The 22,439-nt window shown below is 41.0% G+C and overlaps 2 protein-coding genes across 4 annotated transcripts in view; one reads left to right on the top strand and one right to left on the bottom strand.

Annotated features, from left to right (window-relative positions):
- LOC139472859 (mRNA-capping enzyme-like) overlaps positions 1-19,191 on the bottom strand; it is a 28,228-nt gene extending 9,037 nt beyond the window's left edge. Inside the window, exons 1-15 of one of the 3 annotated variants that reach the window (XM_071255336.1) lie at positions 19,069-19,191; positions 17,408-17,501; positions 16,271-16,380; positions 10,617-10,720; positions 9,292-9,380; positions 8,598-8,673; positions 6,752-6,782; positions 6,374-6,482; positions 5,562-5,665; positions 4,583-4,686; positions 4,359-4,460; positions 3,527-3,662; positions 2,817-2,888; positions 2,362-2,526; positions 1,335-1,406 (exon numbers count right to left, since the gene is read on the bottom strand). In XM_071255336.1, coding sequence (XP_071111437.1) covers positions 1,335-1,406; positions 2,362-2,526; positions 2,817-2,888; positions 3,527-3,662; positions 4,359-4,460; positions 4,583-4,686; positions 5,562-5,665; positions 6,374-6,482; positions 6,752-6,782; positions 8,598-8,673; positions 9,292-9,380; positions 10,617-10,720; positions 16,271-16,380; positions 17,408-17,477 — 1,344 coding nt within the window. In that variant the 5' untranslated portion in view covers positions 17,478-17,501; positions 19,069-19,191. The remainder of the gene's footprint in view (positions 1-1,334; positions 1,407-2,361; positions 2,527-2,816; positions 2,889-3,526; positions 3,663-4,358; positions 4,461-4,582; positions 4,687-5,561; positions 5,666-6,373; positions 6,483-6,751; positions 6,783-8,597; positions 8,674-9,291; positions 9,381-10,616; positions 10,721-16,270; positions 16,381-17,407; positions 17,502-19,068) is intronic. The other 2 variants (XM_071255329.1, XM_071255344.1) reach the window with 2 other exon arrangements.
- Positions 19,192-19,344: 153 nt separating this feature from the next.
- Positions 19,345-22,439, top strand: part of LOC139472849 (ATP-dependent RNA helicase DDX54-like) — a 30,138-nt gene continuing 27,043 nt past the window's right edge. The window contains exons 1-2 of the mRNA XM_071255321.1: positions 19,345-19,550; positions 21,336-21,447. Of these exons, the coding sequence (XP_071111422.1) occupies positions 19,371-19,550; positions 21,336-21,447 (292 nt within the window). The 5' untranslated portion in view covers positions 19,345-19,370. The remainder of the gene's footprint in view (positions 19,551-21,335; positions 21,448-22,439) is intronic.

Raw genomic sequence — 22,439 nt, 5'->3', positions numbered from 1 at the left:
CAGAGAAGAAGATGGACACAGAGAAGGAGATGGACACAGAGAAGGAGATGGACACAGATGGACACAGAGAAGAAGATGACACAGATGGACACAGAGAAGGAGATGGACACATATGGACACAGAGAAGAAGATGACACAGATGGACACAGAGAAGGAGATGGACACAGAGAAGGAGATGGACACAGAGAAGGAGATGGACACAGAGAAGGAGATGGACACAGATGGACACAGAGAAGAAGATGACACAGATGGACACAGAGAAGGAGATGGACACATATGGACACAGAGAAGAAGATGACACAGATGGACACAGAGAAGGAGATGACACAGATGGACACAGAGAAGAAGATGACACAGATGGACACAGAGAAGAAGATGGACACAGATGGACACAGAGAAGGAGATGGACACAGATGGACACAGAGAAGGAGATGGACACAGAGAAGGAGATGGACACAGAGAAGAAGATGGACACAGAGAAGGAGATGGACACAGAGAAGAAGATGACACAGATGGACACAGAAAAGAAGATGACACAGATGGACACAGATGGACACAGAGAAGGAGATGACACAGATGGACACAGAGAAGGAGATGGACACAGACAGACACAGAGAAGAAGATGGACACAGAGAAGGAGATGGACACAGAGAAGGAGATGGACACAGAGAAGGAGATGGACACAGATGGACACAGAGAAGGAGACGGACACAGATGGACACAGAGAAGGAGATGGACACAGAGAAGAAGATGACACAGATGGACACAGAAAAGAAGATGACACAGAGAAGTAGATGACACAGAGAAAGAGATGGACACAGATGGACACAGAGAAGGAGATGGACACAGAGAAGGAGATGCACATGGAGAAGGAGATGGACACAGAGAAGGAGATGCACATGGAGAAGGAGATGGACACAGAGAAGGAGATACACATGGAGAAGGAGATAGACACAGTGAAGGAGATGGACATGGAGAAGGAGATGGACACAGTGAAGGAGATGGACGCAGAGCAGTCCTTGTTTTAGCCGCTTAATGCTGAGCGCGAGGCAAGGCAACAAGAAGATCGAACCCCGGACCTTCCCCTCTCTGGGTGGACTCTCTTCCATTAGACCAAGGAGGTGGTCGAGAAGGAGATGGACAGAGAGAGGGGACAGAAAAAGGGGAAGATGGATGGAAAAAAAAAAGGAGGAGAAAAATGAGGAAGAGGAGAAGAGTGATAAGGAGGCTGAGGGGTCGATAGAGGAGAAAAAAGAGAAGAAGAAGAAGTGAAATATTCATCGCCAATAAAGGACTCCTTTGTACATGATGTGACCAAGTGAACATCAACTCACATCAGATCCAGGTTGGAACACCAAACCATCCACCTCATGGCTCACTTCCTTGGTGAACTTCCCATCCAGGAGCTGCAAATGAGGTATGACTTCATAAAGACTTTATTTAAGAAATAAACAACAAGTGAGAGTTGTTTATCGTACAATAAAACACTGCAGGGAGAATAAACCATGTGGGTCGCAGACCAAATACACTTGCAATGAACTACTCAAACAATGTACTACACTGACTAGTTCACTTTGTTATGGCCCATAGTTGAAAGCTGAACTCTTTGACCAGCCCTTGTACGAGGGGGTATCATACATAGAACTGCATAGCCTTCATTTCATCCAATAGCATTCTAGGAACTCATGGAGTGTAACGGGCCTATTGTTCAGTACCAGGTTGTGGACAGCATCACTGGATTTTTGTGTGCTGTTGGTGACTAGTGGAGATTATCTGCCAAATTCTCTCCCCCACATAGAAATCATCTGCCAAATTCAAATCATCTGCCAGTTTCCCTCCCCCAAATTGAAATTCCTTCATCCTATGTGACCAATGATTGGTCAGCCTCCCCATAAACAGCATGTACCCATTCATCAATACTGACTGACCCTAGGGGAAAAAATATTATGACTGCACTATACTAATTTTTTTCCATTTCAATGCCAAGGAGTGGGATAGCTTAGAATCAAAGTCAATTATGAGTGAGTATGGTTTTACGCCGCTTTTAGCAATATTCCAGCAATATCACAATGGAGGACAGCACAAATGGGCTTCACACATTGTACCCATGTCAGGAATCGAACCCGGGCAAACGCTTTAACCACTTGGCTACCCGACCACCCCTCCTCAAATATGAACAAGTAACTGGACTGAAGTATGCATAATTGTGAAAGATGACTCAACAAACACAGGTCAATAATAGTATATGTCACACTCAGCATAACAACAACCAAGACATGCCAATCTCCAAACTTTCTGATACCTCTTTGTACATATGTCTTTACCAGTAACATCTGAACATTCCCGCATTCAGTGCATTACCTTCGCACACATGGTGACATCCCAAAAGGGCTTGGCTCTCACACTAAATGGCTCCTTAGTCTTGTCCAGCATGCCCTGTTGTATCTTTGCATATCGTGGGCCAATTATTTCCTTCTGTATGCATAACAATCGCCGGTCAAAATCTGTCTTCCCAACATCTTGACCCTGACAAGAAACAGATTCTCTGTATACGTAAGTTCACACTGAGCAATATAAAGGTTTCAATAGCATAATATCAAGAGTGAGTGAGTGAGTGAGTAATTTTTTTTTTTTAAATTTAACATCGCATCGGCATTATTTCCGCCATATAGCGACCATTATATTAAGATGTTGAAGGACCCCCGATTCTTTCATATTACTATAGTCAGCCTGTCATGACAGATTTAACTTCTTCTGAGTGACATATTTTAAAGCAGCTTGTGAAATGGCTGTAGAAGTCTGACCAGTCAACTCACCTCAAATTTAATGATATCATATACAAGATATCGTGGTACCGTTTTGTCCTCTACCTTGTCTAGAATCATCTCCTGCAACACAACCCATACCCACATCTTTAACACTATCAGACATCATGTCAATTTACACATTGAAATCATGTAAACTATGACTCAATTTGTGCTTGCACTTTGATTTATTCCTGGAAAGAGTGAATGAGTGAGTGAGTTGGGTTTAACACCGCTTTTAACATCATTCCAGTTATATCGCAACATGTCAGCTTAATGTGGGAGGAAAGCCTGAAATGATGCAGGTCTCAGACGTTTACCACTTCAGTGAAACCCACGAGCCCAGGTATTGTGCTGAGGGTTTCTGGCGTGCCCAAGGGACGCACCTCTGCACAGCGAATCGCAGCGCCTTAAACAACTGGGCCACCCGTGCCCCCTCCTGGAATGTCAGTGAGAAGCAAGGAAATATGTTTTCCCAAGGAGCATGTAATGAAATATCTGATATCAAACAATAATATTCAAGGTATATTACGCTGGCCTGTAAATAATAGTCTGGTTGTTCTTGACTGCAGAAAACTGTTTCTTCACCGTACGCATCCAATGACTCTCACATGGGCATTATCACTTACAGTTCCACTTTCCCCTCCAATACCGCTCTATGATGATGATGCCTGTCTCATCATGGACTCTACAACGACTAGCATGATGTTACTGCTACCTACCCCGTCTAGTAACGTTTCCCTCAAGTGTGAGTTAAGATCCTTTCTCTTGGGGAACTGTAAGTGAGGCACATGAAACACTGCGTTGTCTCGATCCACCATAAACACTTCATCCATACCATCAATGAACATCATGTACCTGAAACACACAGCGGTACACATGTACCGGGATCTCCACGGGCTGCTGGTGTGAGTGGGGTAGACACAGAAATGTAACCTATTCGCGAACAACTCTGTACCTTGACAATTGAATATGACTGGGATTCTTGTTAGTGACAGACTATCTTGCTTCAATATTTGAGGACATCCAGCACAAAAACAGCACACACACACCCCACACCCCTCAATAAGTGAGTTTCTGAATATTACATAACTGAAGCACATGCGCTTGTACACAGCTTAATACTCAGATTTGGTGTAAATTAGGGACTTGTCTTACGTCATGTTTGTTTGTTGTTTAACGCAGCACTCAACAATATTCCAGCTATATGGCGCTGGTTTGTACATAATCGAGTCTGGACCAGACAATCCAGTGATTGCCATCATGAGCATCAATCCACGCAAATGGGACAGGATGACATGCATCAACCAAGTCAGCGAGCCTGACCACCCAATCCCATTAGTCGCCTCTTACAACAAGCATAGTCGCCTCTTACAACAAGCATGGGTTGCTGAAGACCTATTTTAACAAAGATCTTCACTGATCCGCAGCGCTATGAAGCTGCCCCAATAGTTGTATCAGTTTAGGAAACAACTTGTCTGATCAGTCCCTACACAACTTCAGTAACTGACACTGTTACTGAGTACACACAAAACATCCACAACACTCCGTTACCTTGTTCCGTCTGCCTTCCAGCTGACCTTATACGGTTTCTTCCTGAGGAAGTCGAGGTTGTTGATGTCCATTGACACGGGCTGGGATCCAGGGAAGCCATTACTGCAACACACACTCACAGCTCAGACAACCCTACAGCACTGGGAACACACTGGGATCATCCCACTAGGCATGAGATACATACACAACCTGAAGAACATAACCAAGTGGTCGTAGTGTCTTACCTGGACCAGTCACACATCCTCTGGACACACTGCTGGATCTGTGACAGCCGGGGCTGCACCGACACTTGTAACACCCCCGACACACCCTCCATGAACTTGGCATCCTGCAATGAGACATTTACGGTTTTATCTTGACCTACAAAAACAGCGGTCAAGGGAACCCCATTAACAAACTATAAGGGTCCGTACAGGAAATATGGGGGTCCTGTGTCATAATGAAATGGTGTACCGTACTGTAAGATTTGATAATTACTTTAATTACAGGATCTTTATAATATCATTGATCTTTCTTGTGTGTGCGTGTGTGCGTGTGTGTGTCACAGCCTTAGACTTCTTTTTCTTTATAAGACTAGTGAGTGAGTATGGTTTTACGCCGCTTTTATCAATATTCCAGCAATATCACGGCAGGGGACACCAGAAATGGGCTTCCCATTGTACCCATGTCAGGAATCGATTCCGGGTCTTTGGCGTGACGAGCGAACGGTTAAACCAACCACCCCTTTTTTAAGACTAGTCCAGAGGAGTTGTTTAAACCTTATTTCACTAGTCCTCCGAGTTTGTAGGTCTCAGACTGTGAGAGGACTATCATCATTGTATTTTCACTTGTCCTCAGCAAAACTTAGTTGTGGCTTGCGGACTAGCATGGATTTTGAAGGATGATGTCATACAATAATGATTGATGACCAGTCACCTTTGCTGAACCACATACCCCAGCTTGTCCAGATGCCGTCATTGACACGCTATCAAGTGTTTTGGTAAACCCTTCCCATGACAGTGTTTCTATTGTTTTAAGATTGTAAATTTACAAAATGTGAAGCTTGTAACAGTATTATCTAAGATAAACCTTTGTAACTTGTATTAATAAATATTAAAAAACATGTGTTACAAGTAAGTAATTCTTGAGCCAATTAACAATCAAGTTACTAAGGAAGGAACACCTACTTCTTGAGGTTGACAATCTAAAAGGATTTTAACTCACCTTTTTGTTGAATTCCCGTTTCCGTTTGCTGGAACCATTCTGTTTAGAGGCTTCTGACTGATTGTTCATACTATTCCCATCATCATCAACACTGTCGTCATATTCTGAGAAGTAAGGTGAAAACAACAAGTTACTGTCTGTCTACAGCCTCAAACACATTGCCATCACATCAGACATTACCATGGTGAGTATGGTTTTACGCCCCTTTTAGCAATATTCCAGTAATATCACTGTGGGGGACACCAGAAATGGGTCTTTGTCGTGACGTGCGAACACTTAACTACTAGGCTACCCGACCGCCCCTGCTAGCTCACTGAGATACCATGCTGCAGTTTTACATGAATACCCCACTCAGACACAGTATACTGACTCCGAGCCGACCAGTCCTTGTTTTAGCCCCTCAGGGCCGAGCGCCGACAGGGTAACAAGTACCATCTTTTAACAACTTTTGGTATGACGCGGACAGGGACCTTCCGCTCTCCTGGCGAACGCTCTACCACTAGACAATGGAGGCGGTCTATGGAAACACTGAACATAAGATCCTGTTAAGTCACAGTAGTCTTTTATGTTCATCACCTTGGTGAAACTCATGAGCCCTGGTATGGTTCAGATAAACTATAACACATCATCAAGAAGAATCTGGAAATTGAACCCATTATCATAGGTTTTGGCACACTTACATGACCAAAGGGAAGCAACTCTGGACAGTGAATAGCAGCATCTCAGACAACTGGGTCACACATGCCAAATACGGAGCAGCCATTATGTGTATCTGAAATGTTCCACCACAATGACAAATTCACACCACTCACCTAAACACCAGTCAGGGAGGGGTGGGGCAGGGGGCGTGTCCTCCTTGTCTCCGTACCGCTCAAACAGCTCATTCAAGTAGTCTTGCTTATAGATGCCAGGGGGCCGTGCCTACAAGTTTGGCATATGAACTATCAGGATGTTCAAGGTTTGGATTGTTTGCAGAAGCAGAGTAGGTTACAAGACATAACTTTCAAAAAAGAAAAACCTTTTGGAATGGAACAGATTGCAATATTGATGTTCACTGGCCTTCCACAACTTCAGATACACATTTCCCATTTTCAATTATTTCAGAGGTGAAATGAAAAAAATTATGAATTCGATATTTTTGCTATCCAGTTCCTAAGAATCTACATCACATATATTTCACCAAGCCTCACCTGTGCAAAAGCTCGAACAGCTGCCTCTACACTGGAAGTAAAAAAACATTGTCACCATCCTTAAACACTGTCAATACCACAGCACACAAACAAGCATCATTCATTATAGACTTCTAATCAGCTGAACTATAGCTTACACATCGGTGGTAACAATATGGTTCATACATTAGAAATGCATTACAATCAATCAGGGGGACTATACATGACTATAGGGGACATTTCTCCTATTGCAATAGCATTGTTGTTATTAAAATCAATAATAGTATTGAAATAGGTTATACCTCTAAGATACTGCATTGTATTTTTCCTTGCATAATTTGACATAATGACAAAGTCACTCACATCCACCAAGTCTTAGATTCAACAACAGACTGTTCTTAAAACATGGATAATTAATACAAGTTTTTGAGCACTTCTTGAATACCTTACAGCCCCTTAAGCAAGGTACATATTTTAAAAATGAAATCTTTAATAAAAACAACACATAAATTGACAGAAAGATTTTCACACCAAAATCTTTCTATCGCCAACACATGGAACAAAATATTAAAATGCATTGTGCAAATTGAAATGTGTCTTGAAATTAGATGCATAATATAATCAGATAATGTAGTAACTCCCTAGAAAGGTAACTGTATAATAAGGCCAAATAATTCCCGATTTGCTGCACTTTTTTTGGTAAAAAATAATCATGAACTATCATATGCTCCAGTACACCACTAAACCTATGTGCCAAATTTGCTGAAGAAATGTACGGTTTTCAAAATCTGCTCCAGAAACAAGCACTACCGCCATTTCCAGCCTAAGGGAAAGTCATTGACTTGGAAACACGAAAAATATTTTTTTCAAAATTTCCAAACTATTAAAAGGCACTAGTTCACCAACAACTGTATCTATGTACCACGTTTGGTGAAGAAATATTGCACGGTTTTCAAGATCAGCTCTGGAAACAACGCAAGGACGGAAGGTGACCATTTTAGATAACAGATGCGGTAGATAACAATTTTTTCAACGGTGTATCACGGCATTGACATTAACTTTCGATATCTTACCAAGACATCAAGGTATTGCATCAGACAATGACCCAAATCACCCATACTAAAATCAATGCTAATTGCATTTTCTCTGATATTGGTGTAATTATCCTTGCAAACCTAATGTCCTGTCTACGTTCTTTAAATCGATCTTAGCACCAAGTTGACAGTAACTTTGATATTTTAAAATTGACCTACAACAGCTATAGTTCTCAGATTGCCTTGTGAATAAGGGACAGTATGAAAACATACAAAGAGCTCCAGATTAGCTTTTGGTGTTGTGGGTATTTTACCCATGCATTTTAAAATCACTGGGTATCAGTAATTCTATCTGGGTATTCAAATTTCTGTTACCCACTAGTTTTTACACATGTGGGTATTTAAGTTAAATATTTAAAAACACTATTCATCCAGTCCCTGCAAACTGGTGTCATGTGGGTTTGAGAGCTTTATAGGACTCAAAAATACCACGATACTTCCACGAGAAAGTGTGATAGCAAATGATCATGATGTAACTGTCATCGTGGAGTTTGGCAAGGTTGACGGAATGCCCGTTTATAATTTACAAATAAGTTGCTGATTTGCTATTCAAATACCCAGGGTTACTTCACAATATTTTGATGATACGCACAAGTTCTATTTTTGTAGGGTAGCTGTAATGTTTGTTGCGTATTTGATACGCTTGGATTTTATTTTACTGTGTATTTCTGCATTTCTGATGCGTATTTTACGCAGATATGCAGCTTATCTGGAGCTCTGATACACTTGTAGAAACATCCAGTCAATGATGCTGTGAAAGTGTCTGATCTCACCTCCAGGACATCTTCTCCACCAGATAAGCCACCATCATGAAGCCAGTCCTGTTGAAGCCATGAGTACAGTGGACGCCTGTATGAAGCACATGGACATGAGTCAACAGGTGCAGATTGAGTAGTGCTTAGATGATTGATAAATGTGCTGAGCTGGTCCAAAATGAATGGTATACCGTACTTGACCCGGGTCATGCATTTCATCACCCGAGTCTGCAAAGAGCGATGTGCATGTGTGAAAGCTGCAGGTAACATGCATTACATAGGGGCAACTCACAGTGCTCTCACAGTTGAGCATATAGTTCCATAATATCTTTCAAAATACCTTTAACAAACAATGTTTTTTAAGCATTTTAGGTGCTACAAACGTTGGACATGGTTTAAGCAGGTTAGAGCACTCGGACCACGGTGTCTAATCATTGAAGTGGTTAGCTAAGCGCTCCACACCCCAGACTCTAACTAACCATTTCAAAGACTGGACACCAGGTCCGAGTGCTCCTACCTACACTTACTCAGAAAGTGTTACAATGCCACACGTCACAATCCAATTTTGTATTGAAAACAATGAAGAGCCAGTTGAACTAGAATCTGAGATATTGGTTACATTGATTAATTAATATATAACGTGTTAATCATATCAACTGAAACCACACTTTGCATGATCTGACACAAAATTACAGAAGAAAAGCATTCTTACCAATAATTTCCAGAGGTTTCTGTGTTAGAAATCTGTGACACACTTCAAGAAAAGCTTGTGTTTGCTCCACAGTGGGAGTCTCAGACCGACTGAAACACACAACACAGAACACACTTTCAACAATGGCAGTTAGAGCATATCATACCACCATGACCATATCTGACAACTGTTACCAAATTCTCCATAAAAACATCCCACGCACTAAGAAAATTTTCAAAGGGGCATTTGTTAAATTCTTACACAAGGTAAATTTGTTTTCAGAGATCATACAGTAGTGATCAAACTTAGTCCAAACATCACTGAAACTGAAAGGTTTTCACTTATGCACCCATTCTTACTGTTTCTGTCATATGCACAAGAAAATATTGACTTTCATATCATTTTTCGGTCTTTGTAGGGAGCGCTTTATAAAGATTATTTACAGATTATCTAGACTTTGATTTGGGGCACTTATTGGAGCAGGCGAATATGATAAATGCCTTGAGTGTTGGGCTAGTGAAACTCAAACATAGATTGTGTTTTTAACTAGACACCTGGCTAGAAGATTGTGTTTTTCACTAGACATCTGGCTAGAAGATTGTGTTTTTTTCACTAGACATCTGGCTAGAAGATTGTGTTTTTCACTAAACACCTGGCTAGAAGATTGTGTTTTTCACTAAACATCTGGCTAGAAGATTGAGGTTTTTTTACTAGACATCTGGTTAGAAGATTGTGTTTTTCACTAAACACCTGGCTAGAAGATTGTGGTTTTTTCACTAGACATCTGGCTAGAAGAATGTGTTTTTCACTAGACATCTGGCTAGAAGATTGTGGTTTTTTCACTAGACATCTGGCTAGAAGATTGTGGTTTTCACTAAACATCTGGCTAGAAGATTGAGGTTTTTTTACTAGACATCTGGTTAGAAGATTGTGTTTTTCACTAGACATCTGGCTAGAAGATTGTGTTTTTTTCACTAGACATCTGGCTAGAAGATTGTGTTTTTCACTATACACCTGGCTAGAAGATTGTGTTTTTCACTAGACATCTGGCTAGAAGATTGTGGTTTTTTCACTAGACATCTGGTTAGAAGATTGTGTTTTTCACTAAACACCTGGCTAGAAGATTGTGTTTTTCACTAAACACCTGGCTAGAAGATTGTGTTTTTCACTAGACATCTGGCTAGAAGAATGTGTTTTTCACTAGACATCTGGCTAGAAGATTGTGTTTTTCACTAGACATCTGGCTAGAAGATTGTATTTTTCACTAGACACCTGGCTAGAAGATTGTGTTTTTCACTAGACATATGGCTTGTTTCTACTTTCTATGAATGTCCAGCCCTGCTCACCCTTTACATTGAAGCTTGAGATATTTACAGTCCTGGCCGTCAACCTCCTTATTGTCATAGAACCTGGTTGTGTTGGTCAGGTCGATCAGCAGGCCCATCTTGGTCTGAAACAAATAAAGATGAGTAGTTAACATGGCTTACAAAGCTTGAAGACCTTAAAAAACACATGGCCTTAGAAACGTCACATTGGAACTACCCTTCTGTAAACATCTTCGATCGAACATATTGATTAAACATATATCACAAAACAATTAGTTTACACTGCCTTGTGTTATGCTTACACAGAGCCTACATTTAAGCTATTAATGGCTAGACGGGCCACAGACTAGACACAGACACTGATCTACTTGTACAAGACCAAGACAGTAGTTAATCTCATAGTCAAATTCATGCTATTGAACTGTTGTTTTCAGAGCTAATGCTAACACAGACAGTCCAATCCCTGAGCAGTTGTTATGTTAAGATTCATTTCCCACCTCTTACAAGACACCTACAGCACTTGGTGTTGTTATCATCCCAACCAATACTGTAAACTCCAGATTCATCATCTGATATACGGTACTGACAATAAACTGCCCCCAATGAAGATGATGTAACGACTCTGTCCTCACCATCGACGCAGTGTGCAGACACTACATCATGGAGATGATGTAACGACTGTCCTCACCATCGACGCAGTGTGCAGACACTACATCATGGAGATGATGTAACGACTGTCCTCACCATCGACGCTGAGTGCAGACACTTCATCATGGAGATGATGTAACGACTGTCCTCACCATCGACGCAGTGTGCAGACACTACATCATGGAGATGATGTAACGACTGTCCTCACCATTGACGCAGTGTGCAGACACTACATCATGGAGATGATGTAACGACTGTCCTCACCATTAACGCAGATTGCAGACACTACATCATGGAGATGATGTAACGACTGTCCTCACCATTAACGCAGAGTGCAGACACTACATCATGGAGGCGATGTAATGACTGTCCTCACCATTGACGCAGAGTGCAGACACTACATCATGGAGGTGATGAGGAGTCTTGAGACACAAGCCAATCCACAAGTTAGGGCTTTGGTTGGTTGGTTGGTTGTTGGTTGGTTTGTTGTTTTACGCCGCACTCAGCTATATTCCAGCTATATGACGGCGGTCTGGACCAGACAATCCGGTGATTGATATCATGAGCATCGATCCACGCAATTGGGATCGATGGCATGCATCAACCAAGTCAGCAAGCCTGACCACCCGATCCCGTTCGTCGCCTTTTACGACAAGCATAGTCCCCTTTTACGGCAAGCATGGGTTGCTGAAGACCTATTCTACCCCGGATCTTCGTGGTCTGTTAGGGCTTTGGAGAGGCGGTCATACAATTATGACCTTGCTATAGGCAGACTTATGTTAAAGACTTTTTAAAAAAAAAAAACTTGACCACAATTCACCCGAACACATCCCAAGCATCACCATGGTCACCGCCCAAGAAAATGGGTCACACACTGTAAACTCGTGCATAGCGACCTACACATCATGATCACATGACTACCTTGCCAGATCATTCTCTTTCTTAGAGCTAACAGGCTAGAACAGCTGAGATGCGGGGATAGTCGGAAGGGGATATAGCATGTGAGATAGGATAAGTATATAAATATAGAATCTGATGTAAAATTTTTAAAAATTTAAACTTAACCTTTCTCATTCCATGCATTTATCCCACGGTTGGACTGTGAGGTGCAGATACCCTAGTCTGTATAGATTACAACCATTAGACGTGAGGCATATACGAGGAAGCTGGTGCTAAACAATGATACAAATGAAATAATCTAGAACACTGCCTAGTGTCATAAAGACAAGAACTCGTGCGGGGGAAGACACACCATAATAAGTGATGTGATCCCTATATGTTAGGCGGACGTAACATCATGAAATCGGGTATGACAGGTGTTACCTGTTTTTACATATGACATCGTTTCATGAATAATCATGTAGTATTCATCATACAACTCATAATTGATCCAGAAGGGACTCCAGTCAATCGATTCTACAAGACTCCACTATCTCCGATGGACAATAGGGTAAGCCAGCTCGGCATCTCTTTTAACCCTTAGTCAAAGCTATCAATCAAGCCCAAGGGATTGAAGCATGCTAAGATGCAAAGAGAAATGATCGACAATATCCATAAGAGGATCTTCGAACCAATACTGATACACCACATGCACAAGGGATAGGTGTGCAGGTAAGAGCTCAGGACACCGCCGTAAAGGCCACACCTTGCAGTGACTTCGATGTTGAAGACTGGAGTCTACAGGGGTGGTGTCTCACCATCAAATGGGTACACAGTCTGGAACCTGAATAATAAAGACAATAAACACAGGTGCGATAGTTCCAAGATTTATTCTGTATCTACAAGATACGGAGGGCTGAGTAGCAGGAGTGGGTACCCTTGTGTGCAGATGTCATCTGTAGTGCCAGGAACAAGGGACCAAACAGATGGAGGTGAACATCGGTGAAGGAGATGGATAATGGGAAGGGACAACAGTACCAGACTTCCAAAAGCATCTCTCCATAATGGTGGACAGGGTGGAATACTGTGCAAGGCCATGGTCGAGGCGACGGTTCACTTATCATGTGGAGTTGGATGTCACAGGTGGAAGCAATCCAGTGAAGGCGAAGGCTTGCCTGAAATCAACATGACTGATCAGCCAAGTTGTAAGACCAAATGAAGGACTTTTACTCAGCAACCATAGAGATCTCTGATCCTGTTGTAGTTGCAGTGACAGAGTTGATCGCATCGACCCTTTGAGTTTCCAAGTAGATCGCAAATGTTGGAGATATTCAGCAACTTGCTGAAGCAGTGGATGGCTTGGTGATGTCATGAGCTCGACAGTAGGCTTCAAACCCTTTTTCATTTGTGGTTGTATGGGGTCTTAGTAGAGGTATTTGAGTCTCAGTGTTGGTCTTGGCTCCTCTCCTTGAATACCCTTTGGTGACAAATGACTTCTGGAGATGAGCCAGATGCAAAGATGGAGCGTTTCGGGTGACACATGTAGCAGGTGGAAGTGAGGCTGGAGGAGAAGATCGTCCTGCAGTGGCAGATGGTCGAACTTTCTTCCTATGAGTTGTACCAGCATTGAACCAACCCCAAGTTGGCCAATATGGCGTGACCAAATGCAGTGAAAGGAAGTTGGTGGGTGCCGCCTTCTGAATGACCCGAGGTAGAATGCCGTTGGGGGGAAAGGCCTAGGTATTGATGTTGATATCAATCTCCCAAGAGATGGCTAGAGCGTCATGGTCCCATGCCTGAGGATCAGTATCTGAACGTTGAACCTGGTTGTGAAGAGGACAACATCTGGGCTTGGATAAAGTTGACAGCGACTGCAATATCATTGGGTGGAAATGCCTTGTTGATGTGCCCGGGAACGTGCCTCACTCAGACCTTAGTCAATGAGCTGGGAAAAAGTTGATCGACAGCGACAGGAGCAACTTCAACTTGGTGGAGCCCATCTTGTTTACATACCAGACAACTGATAGACTGTCCCACTGGATCATGAGGTGTGATGCACGAAGGAGCTCTGCCCAGCGGGACACTACCAGAATGAATGCCTGGAATTTGGGGTTGTTGATATTGAGTCGCTTCGCTTCAACGAACCAGTGCTCTGCCACCTGAAGGGTGAAAGTGAGCTCACCAGCCCACATTCGATGCGTCGACAAAGAGATGTTGGGTTGGGACAACAGCTGCAAAGAGATTCAGGTGCAATGTTCGATTTCACCAATCAACATTGAAGATACGGACGCTGAGAGATCGGCAGGGAGATCTGGACCTGGCAATTGTCGCCCTGGAGGGGGAGCTTCAGGAAGCACTGGATCAGTTGAAGCTGAAGATGACCTCTCTGAGTGAGAGGGCTTGTGCTGAGGTCAGAAGACCGAGCAACTTCTGGATCTGCATGGGCCTGAATGCAATCGTCAATATATGACTTGAAGACTATCCCTCAAATGTGCAGGAACTTTGTGATGGGCTTGGTAATATGGGTAAATAGCCACGGGTAAAAAGGGCCATAGAAATTACAAAAGGGAGCACCTTCCATTGGTAGTGGTGGCCTTGGAGAATGACCCATAGGAAATGGCAATGCTCCCGATGGTTGGGTATATGTAGATACCCGTTCTGGAGGTCGAGACTGACCATTTAGTCGCCGGGTCGGCTGATTGTTCAAAGGAGTGCGAGAGATTTCATGCGAAAATGTGTCTTCTAGCATGTCTAGATACAATACATTGAATGTCTTTATATCGAAGATCATCCGGAACCTCATGCTGTCTTTCTTCAGGGACCAGGAGGATCGGGGAGTTAATCCCTGGGTACCTGGTATCTGGACCTAGACATTCTATAGCTTGTTTTGAAAGCAACATATCGATGGTTTCTTTTAGCAACAGAAGCTTACTGGCCGCATAGACTCGCTGAAGGGGTGTGGACGTCGGCGGGAGAATTATAACTATAACCGTTCTCCAGGAGAACCGTGACTAAAGGATCGGCCAGGATGGACCAGTTCGCTGCAAATAGACTGAGTCTTCTGCCTACGGGAGTCTCTACAAAGGGTACAAGTAAGGCGTAATCCCTGGAAGCCGTGAATGACACAGAGCGCCCTGAGGACTTGGAGCCCGATGTCCTTGATGGCCACGCCCTCGGCCACAAAAGGAACTAGTCTTCCCTTCACGGAGGTCTCACTGTGAAGAACGAATTGTGGTCGACATCGATTCCTCTTCTGTTGCTCCTCCAGATGCTGCTTTTGAAGTCGGAAAAGGTCCATTGATACCTGGAGATGGGTGTTAGATTACCGACGGTATGGTAGAAATCAGTGTCAATCCCCCGATCATCAATTCTTGGCATTTGCGTAGGTTGATTTATCCGTGAGATGAGAACACTAGGAATATCTTTTGTCTTTGCTAAAAAGGCCATGACAATCACAACAGAGATTGTGAGAATCCGAAGCAGAAAAGGATTGTCAGCACTCAAGATATGCCGGGCGATTGTCATGTCCGGTATCCATCGTCCATAAGGTAAAAATGTAAAGTTAATGAATACTGATACTGGAGGGAAATCTGAAAAAACATGGAGAAAATGTATTCTCTAAGAACTCAGTACACGTATCCTGTGTGGCAATAAGAAAGGGAATGATGTGGCAGGGGCATTCATGTGATCATGTCCTGTAGGTCGCTATGCACGAGATTACAGTGTGTGATTACAGTGTGTGATTACAGTGTGTGACCCATTTGTTTGGGTGGTGACCATGGCGATGCCGACATGTGTTCAGGTGAATTGATTTTAGAAGCTAAAAACTTGTCAAGCATGTTTCCACAGAATAATCGAAAGAAGAAGGAAGAAATGCATAGTGTGAGAAAGGACAAGTTTAAAAATTTATATTTTTATCTCTAAAACTGCAAAATATTAACTACTAATCACCTAAAAACACACACACAAAATAACAAAAAAAACAAAAACATTTCCTGATCGTGTCAAATTATCTAAGCCATATTGTAAAATACAAAATGATTTTGAGAAAAAAAAGAGTAGATTAGATAATTAGATATGAGGTTTGACAGCATAAACTTGGTTTCTCCATTATGGAAGAATGTAGAGTCATGATGAAAACTGCATACCTTGAAAGTTTTGAGAGAAAGGAAGAGCATCTGGATGTTGAAAATATTTTCATCAGGGATTTGATCATCATACTTTGAGTCCAGTGGTGTCTTGAATGGGAGAAACTTGCCTGTTGAAAGAATGACTCCCATACTGAGCAAACATCAACATTTATAATCACTGTTGTCAAGCTTCATTAATCTGATGCCAAACATGGTGGCAATGTAATGAAGAGAGTTATATTTACACATGTAGGTTATGCATGTTATGCTCATTTCATCAGCAACAGGAACAGTTCAAGGTGTAAAATAGTATAACAATGTTGTCGTTCACTTCCAACAATCAGCTTTTGAAGACTTTATGAAACTACCATGCCCATAAGAAAAGCTATCCATGATATGTTACAACAAATTAATTTGTGGTTCCAACATCATGATTTAGCTTGGCCTTGTGCTTTCTAAGAATGTGGTGGTGAGGTGAAATTGGGTTTAACGTCGCGTCCAAGATAATTGCACTTAAATAGCAACGTGCATGCATGTGTATGTGTTTGTGTGGCTGCTTGTACTAGTCCGGACTGATGCCGATTTAAAGTGCTAGCTCACTGAGATACATGACAATGTTTAACATGAATATCCCACTCACACACAGTATACTGACTCCGAGCCGACCAGTCCTTGTTTTAGCCCCTTAGCCAGGCGCCAGACAGGGTAACAACAAGTACCATCTTTTAACGTCTTTTGGTATGACACGGCCGGGGATCGAACCCCGGACCTTCCACTCTCCAGGCAGACGCTCTACTACTAGACTACGGAGGCGGTCTCTAAGAATGTGAGAGGTGTGAACATTTCCTTGTAGTGTTCTTTACTTTTCAAATTATAAAAATGAAGTAATAAAAGGGACAGGAACATTTGAAGACTTTTTATTGTCATCCTGATTAATGACATTTATGTTTCAATGATTTTTTCTGATTTTAATTATTTTCGAGTGCCGCAAAAACAATGAATAATAGGATCTGAAGTATTTGACAGACTTTCACTTCCGTATTTGTAAAAACATGCAAAGTCTCAACTTCATCTGGATGTACATTTCACAGGAGAAATATTTACAGATGACAAGCATGTATAACAAATGATGAACAGACCATGACACAAGCTCACCTGCAACAGGCTGACCCTTCCGTGGGCAGTGGAGCCATCGAGGAGGCAACTCCCACCGTCTCTGACTCATGATGGAGATTCTAAAAGTTTAACGCTGAAAAATGTTTCAAGTTTACTGTTATATATCACAGACTTACAAGCAATCATCAGTTAGGCTACACAAAAAAGCTTTATCAGGCAATTTTTTCTCAAAAGCGAAAAGCAAGGTAGGAGTTCTAGGACACTTTATATATTGCCAAACAATAATATTGATATGTTGGTTTTTTTCCTTCCCTGATATACTAGTGATATCCAAATAAAAAGACTAGTGTCTGTCTTTTGGCATTTATGGATTTTTACTTTTTGAATTGTTCGTATAATTTTTGTTCTTAATTTTTAAAATTCTTAATGACTGGGAAAGCTTGACACACTTTGAATTAAGGGAAATAATTACAGTGATAAGAAATACTTAATGTAACCTACAATTTGTATTAGACATTGACATATTTTTCAGGAAGTTCATGCATTGAATTCGATTGGTTGAATGAAGGTCATGCAGATGACCTTCTCTAACAGGTATCCATGGTTACAGAACATCAAACAGCGTCATATATCAAATGTGCATACATACGATATAGGTTTAGAGGGGATATTTCCTAAATCAGTGAAAACAGCCCTCAGGAATCAAATTCAATACAATTACCAGTGTGTATGTTGGGAATAAAGATAATGCACCAAGGAAAGTAAAGAATAGTGTCAACTGTATGTGGTCACTATAATATTAGACAGAACTGGATTTGACTCAAGACTTCACGCAAGTAACAATTAAGGTATTTTAGCGGAGAACCTCTGCCATTTGGTAAAGATGTGCACAAGCTCCTTCCCAAGTAATTGTTTTCTAAGTTTTTCAGATGCCATATTGAGCCTCCATGCTAAAATAATAGGGTGATTGGGGGAGGGAGCTTACCCAACACAACGATGGCTTGAGATAAAAGCTTTCACAAGTTTATGTAAGTTTTACTAACATAAGTTTATGAAAAATACTATGTATTTGTTGAAATGTAGCTCTGAGGAATGTGACTGATGAGGTTGCCACTTGCCTTTATCATGATCATGGAACATCTATTTTTTAGTAATTTTTCAATGTTGAGGTCCAATTATTCAAGTTATGAATTGCTATGAAATTCTTTTGTAGGTTTAATCAAATATAACCACACAAATGCAAGCAGTAATTTATTTTTTTCAGCATCATCGCCTTATTTCCCAATGAGTAACGCTGTTGTATGTGGCAACATTAATAGCATCAAACAATCATGGTGACTAGATTTCTGGTAACATCTCTGTAAACCACTGGGATGTCTTGATTTTCTACGTAATGTCTCAAGCATGTTGTGTTCCTAAAACGTGTACTTTGCTGTTTTTATGTTTTTGTTCTTACTTCTCAATTTTAACTTTCAAGAAGTTTTGATTTGGGTCTGATTTTACATTTTACATTGCATATACTGTTTCTAAAAAAACTGATCCAAAGTTAATGGTGTCCATTCAAGAGAACAATGTGAAAGAAACTGATGCTCAGAAAGACGAGTAAAAAGTTAATGCAACGGATCGAGCTGATATATGCTTCCTCCATATTCACACAGATTGTATCCCACAGATAGGACGTAAGGGGAATTTTTTCTTACATTATCAAAAACGATGCTTACATCTATGTTACAGTTTACGCCTAAGTGTCATCATTATTGCGATATGGGTCTAAGTAATCAGTTTTTCACAAGCCGAAATGCGTGACTCGTCCACATCGGCGCCATGACAGACTCGTTTTGGTTCGTAAATTTATTACTTCCTGTTTACTACAATTAGAGTGACATCCCCTTGACCTGAAGACGCAAGTACAAATATTTCTTATGCGTTTCATACGAAGGGAGATAACTTGTTGTTAAGTAAAAATAGCACGCACGTGTTCATGCCTTGAAGTGTTGTTAAAATGGCAAGACCTAAACAGGGTCGAAACAAGAAGAAATATAAGCCAAAGAATAGAAAACAACATAATCAGAAAGGAAAGGTGGAAGTTAAAGCGTCGAAATCCCCTGATGAGGAAGTTGACAGTGATCAAGAATCCGATGATTTAGAAGTGGTCACCTCCAACAGAAATGTCAAACATAAGGTAGTTTACGGAATATATTTCTATCTATTATCTGCATTTTTATACCTTGTTTATTGCTGTCTTGCTTAGTGTTGTTGTGTGTGTCCTTCAGGCTAAGAAATTGACTTTAGGGAATTAGTCCAGTTATTAATTCACTTGTAGTTTATAGATCTAGCTCTGTAAAATCAGATTGTCTAGCTGGTGTCAAAGTTTCTTTTAAATTGCTTTTCATTTATATTTTGTCGGAAACCAAGGAAAGATATGAAGGGGGGTGAACACGAAAGATCTCTTCTGAAACCTTTTTGTGATATGCAATAAACTTGATAAGAAGAATGTGATGGAAAATGTGTTGGTAGATAAAGATATTAATATATTCAGTCAACTTGATTTGTGAAAAATAAGAAAAAGGATTATTATCAAATTTAGTATGTTTATATAGAGGATATTATATGAGTTTATGTCGTACTATGTTTATGATGTGTGTGTTTACGATACAGTAGGCACAAGTGTTGTAAACATAGTATGACATGAACACGAATATGATGTTCTATTTATTACCGAAGAAGATGTCTACATACAGAGACAAAGTTTGGTGTTTACCTTTAAGGACAGTAAGCACAAGTAAGTCACAACAGCAGCGGAACCACAATTTGTCGAATGACTTCATTAATCTTCAGCTATGATGTCGTTTCTAGTGTGACGTCATTACGACCTCACGTCACAATAATTTCAATTGACATATCATGCCGTCGAGATGACGGAAACAATACACTGTTGTCTCGTGACCTGATATGACCCTGGGGCACATATGATATTTATGAACCCCGATAGGTAATAAATGTTTATGTGTCAAACCTTCAGCATGCGTGGCATGTTGAGACAAGTGAAAGGGAGTTTGAAAGGTGGTTAAATTACCCCTACCTACATTCAAAATTGGTTAGAAAAGAATCCACTGTTTGGAAGATATCCCTTGACCCAACATATGTGATATGAATACTGATTATCCATAATCCAAAACAGGAAGTTATGTAAACCACATAATCCACATGTGTCACACCACAAAATAGTGATACCGCAATAATATAGAGTTGCCTGCCCTTTGAGTCGTTAAAGACAGATACACGAACTCGGTAAAGAAAATCAGAATCTACCAATCCTAATTGAGGTGTCATTATGTTGAATAAAGAACAAGAAAATTTTGCGTATGACATTTTTAATATGTTGCTAAGTATTCGCCATTATGATCCATTATAAATTAACTAAAGAGCACCAATAATAAAAATTGACTCACAGCCAAATGGTTACTATAGCAATGCAAGAACGGTGCCTTATTTTCATTTTTAAATTTTTTACCTCGTGTTTAAAGACAAGAAATAAATTAAATTAAGCTTACAGATTCACATGCAAACACAAGTAACTGGAAAATGTTAATTACCTACAACATGTTTTCATTGGAAATTAGAAATAAACTCACTGACACTGATTGGGATGCGCAAGTAAACTCACTGTGAAAACAACACATACTTTGAAGTTTTAAGTACCTTTATTCAATTAAACTCATAGTCAGAGAATCAATAGAAGACCATGTTATTAGTGGTATGTGGAAATATTGTGACAAAAAGACAATCAATAGAAGACCATGTTATTATTGGTAAGTGGAAATATCGTGACAAAAATAGATTAAATCATTTCACTAAATTGGTGATGTTTTGCTAAGGTGCCATTTCAGCCTGCACCCGTTGAATGCTACACATGCAGACGAGTGATGGCGATGGGGAGACTGATATGTATGGTTGAATATTTCAGAATAGCGATGAGGAGTCTGATATGGACTCAGATGAGGAGATGGCACAGACACGGAAACTCGTAACGCAACAAAACAGGAAGAAGAAAAAGTCTGGTGGCTTCCAAGCCATGGGTAAATACTGATTCACCATTTTAGTCCGAGCTCTAGTCAGCCAGAGACTGATGAAAATCTCAAGAGACTGATTGTTTTCTTCCAATATCGATCTATTTTACATGATCCATTCATCCAATACAAGCTGTGAATCAGTTGGGTAAGACCGATGGTGTCTACCCTGTAATAGCTACAGTCACTGACCAATCATTCAGTGAATTAATGCATCAGAATATTGTGAAATAATTTCAAAGTCAATTTTGCTTGTGTCATTGAGTCATCGCCTAGATTATTTTAGATAAGTGTGAGCAGTATTGTGGTTAGGGAAGTGCACTGCATCACAACACCATGTATATCTCCATAGTAGGGCCAGATGTGATACACAATATGATACAGAGAATAAGCTTGCCAATTGTCATGTCAAGCAGATGTACTATCTTCAAGGGAATGGCTAGAGGCCCATGCAAACAGGTTCCCTAGGTTCGAGTTATTAGAACAATAGTGCCTTGAGAACTCACATATAAACAGTCAGAATGTAGTACTTTGCAATTCTTTTTCCTACCATTTCACATAGCCTTTGCACTTCCTGTACTTTTATCGTTTTTTAACATGATTAAATAGTCCCATGATACAATACTTGTATCAGCATGATGAAGGCACATTTTTTGATGATACATGTTACTTTTAGTGTAGAACTGTAGAATGTTGTTTTGCAGAGCCAAAATCAAAAGTTACTATTCATGTGGGGTGGTCGGGTAGCCTAGTGGTTAAAGCGCTTACTCGTCACGCAGAAGACCATGTCACCGGGGACACGGGTGGCCCAGTCGTCTAAGGCGCCATGATTCGCTGTGCAGAGTTGCGTCCCTTGGGCACTCCAGAAACCTATGATTGTGGGTTCGAACCCCGGTTCACCCCGTTTATGTCGCTAGGTTTGTCAGCACCATACCCGTGCTCATGGGTTTCACCGAAGTGGTAAATGCCTGAGACCTGCATCACTTTGAGCTTTCCTCCCA

Source organism: Haliotis cracherodii, unplaced genomic scaffold (assembly GCF_022045235.1).
Source record: "Haliotis cracherodii isolate W230 unplaced genomic scaffold, xgHalCrac1.p SCAF_1, whole genome shotgun sequence".
In the NCBI taxonomy this organism is placed as follows: domain Eukaryota; kingdom Metazoa; phylum Mollusca; class Gastropoda; order Lepetellida; family Haliotidae; genus Haliotis; species Haliotis cracherodii.
The sequence above is the reverse complement of the archived record's forward strand: the minus strand, read 5'-3'. Positions and strand labels throughout refer to the sequence as shown.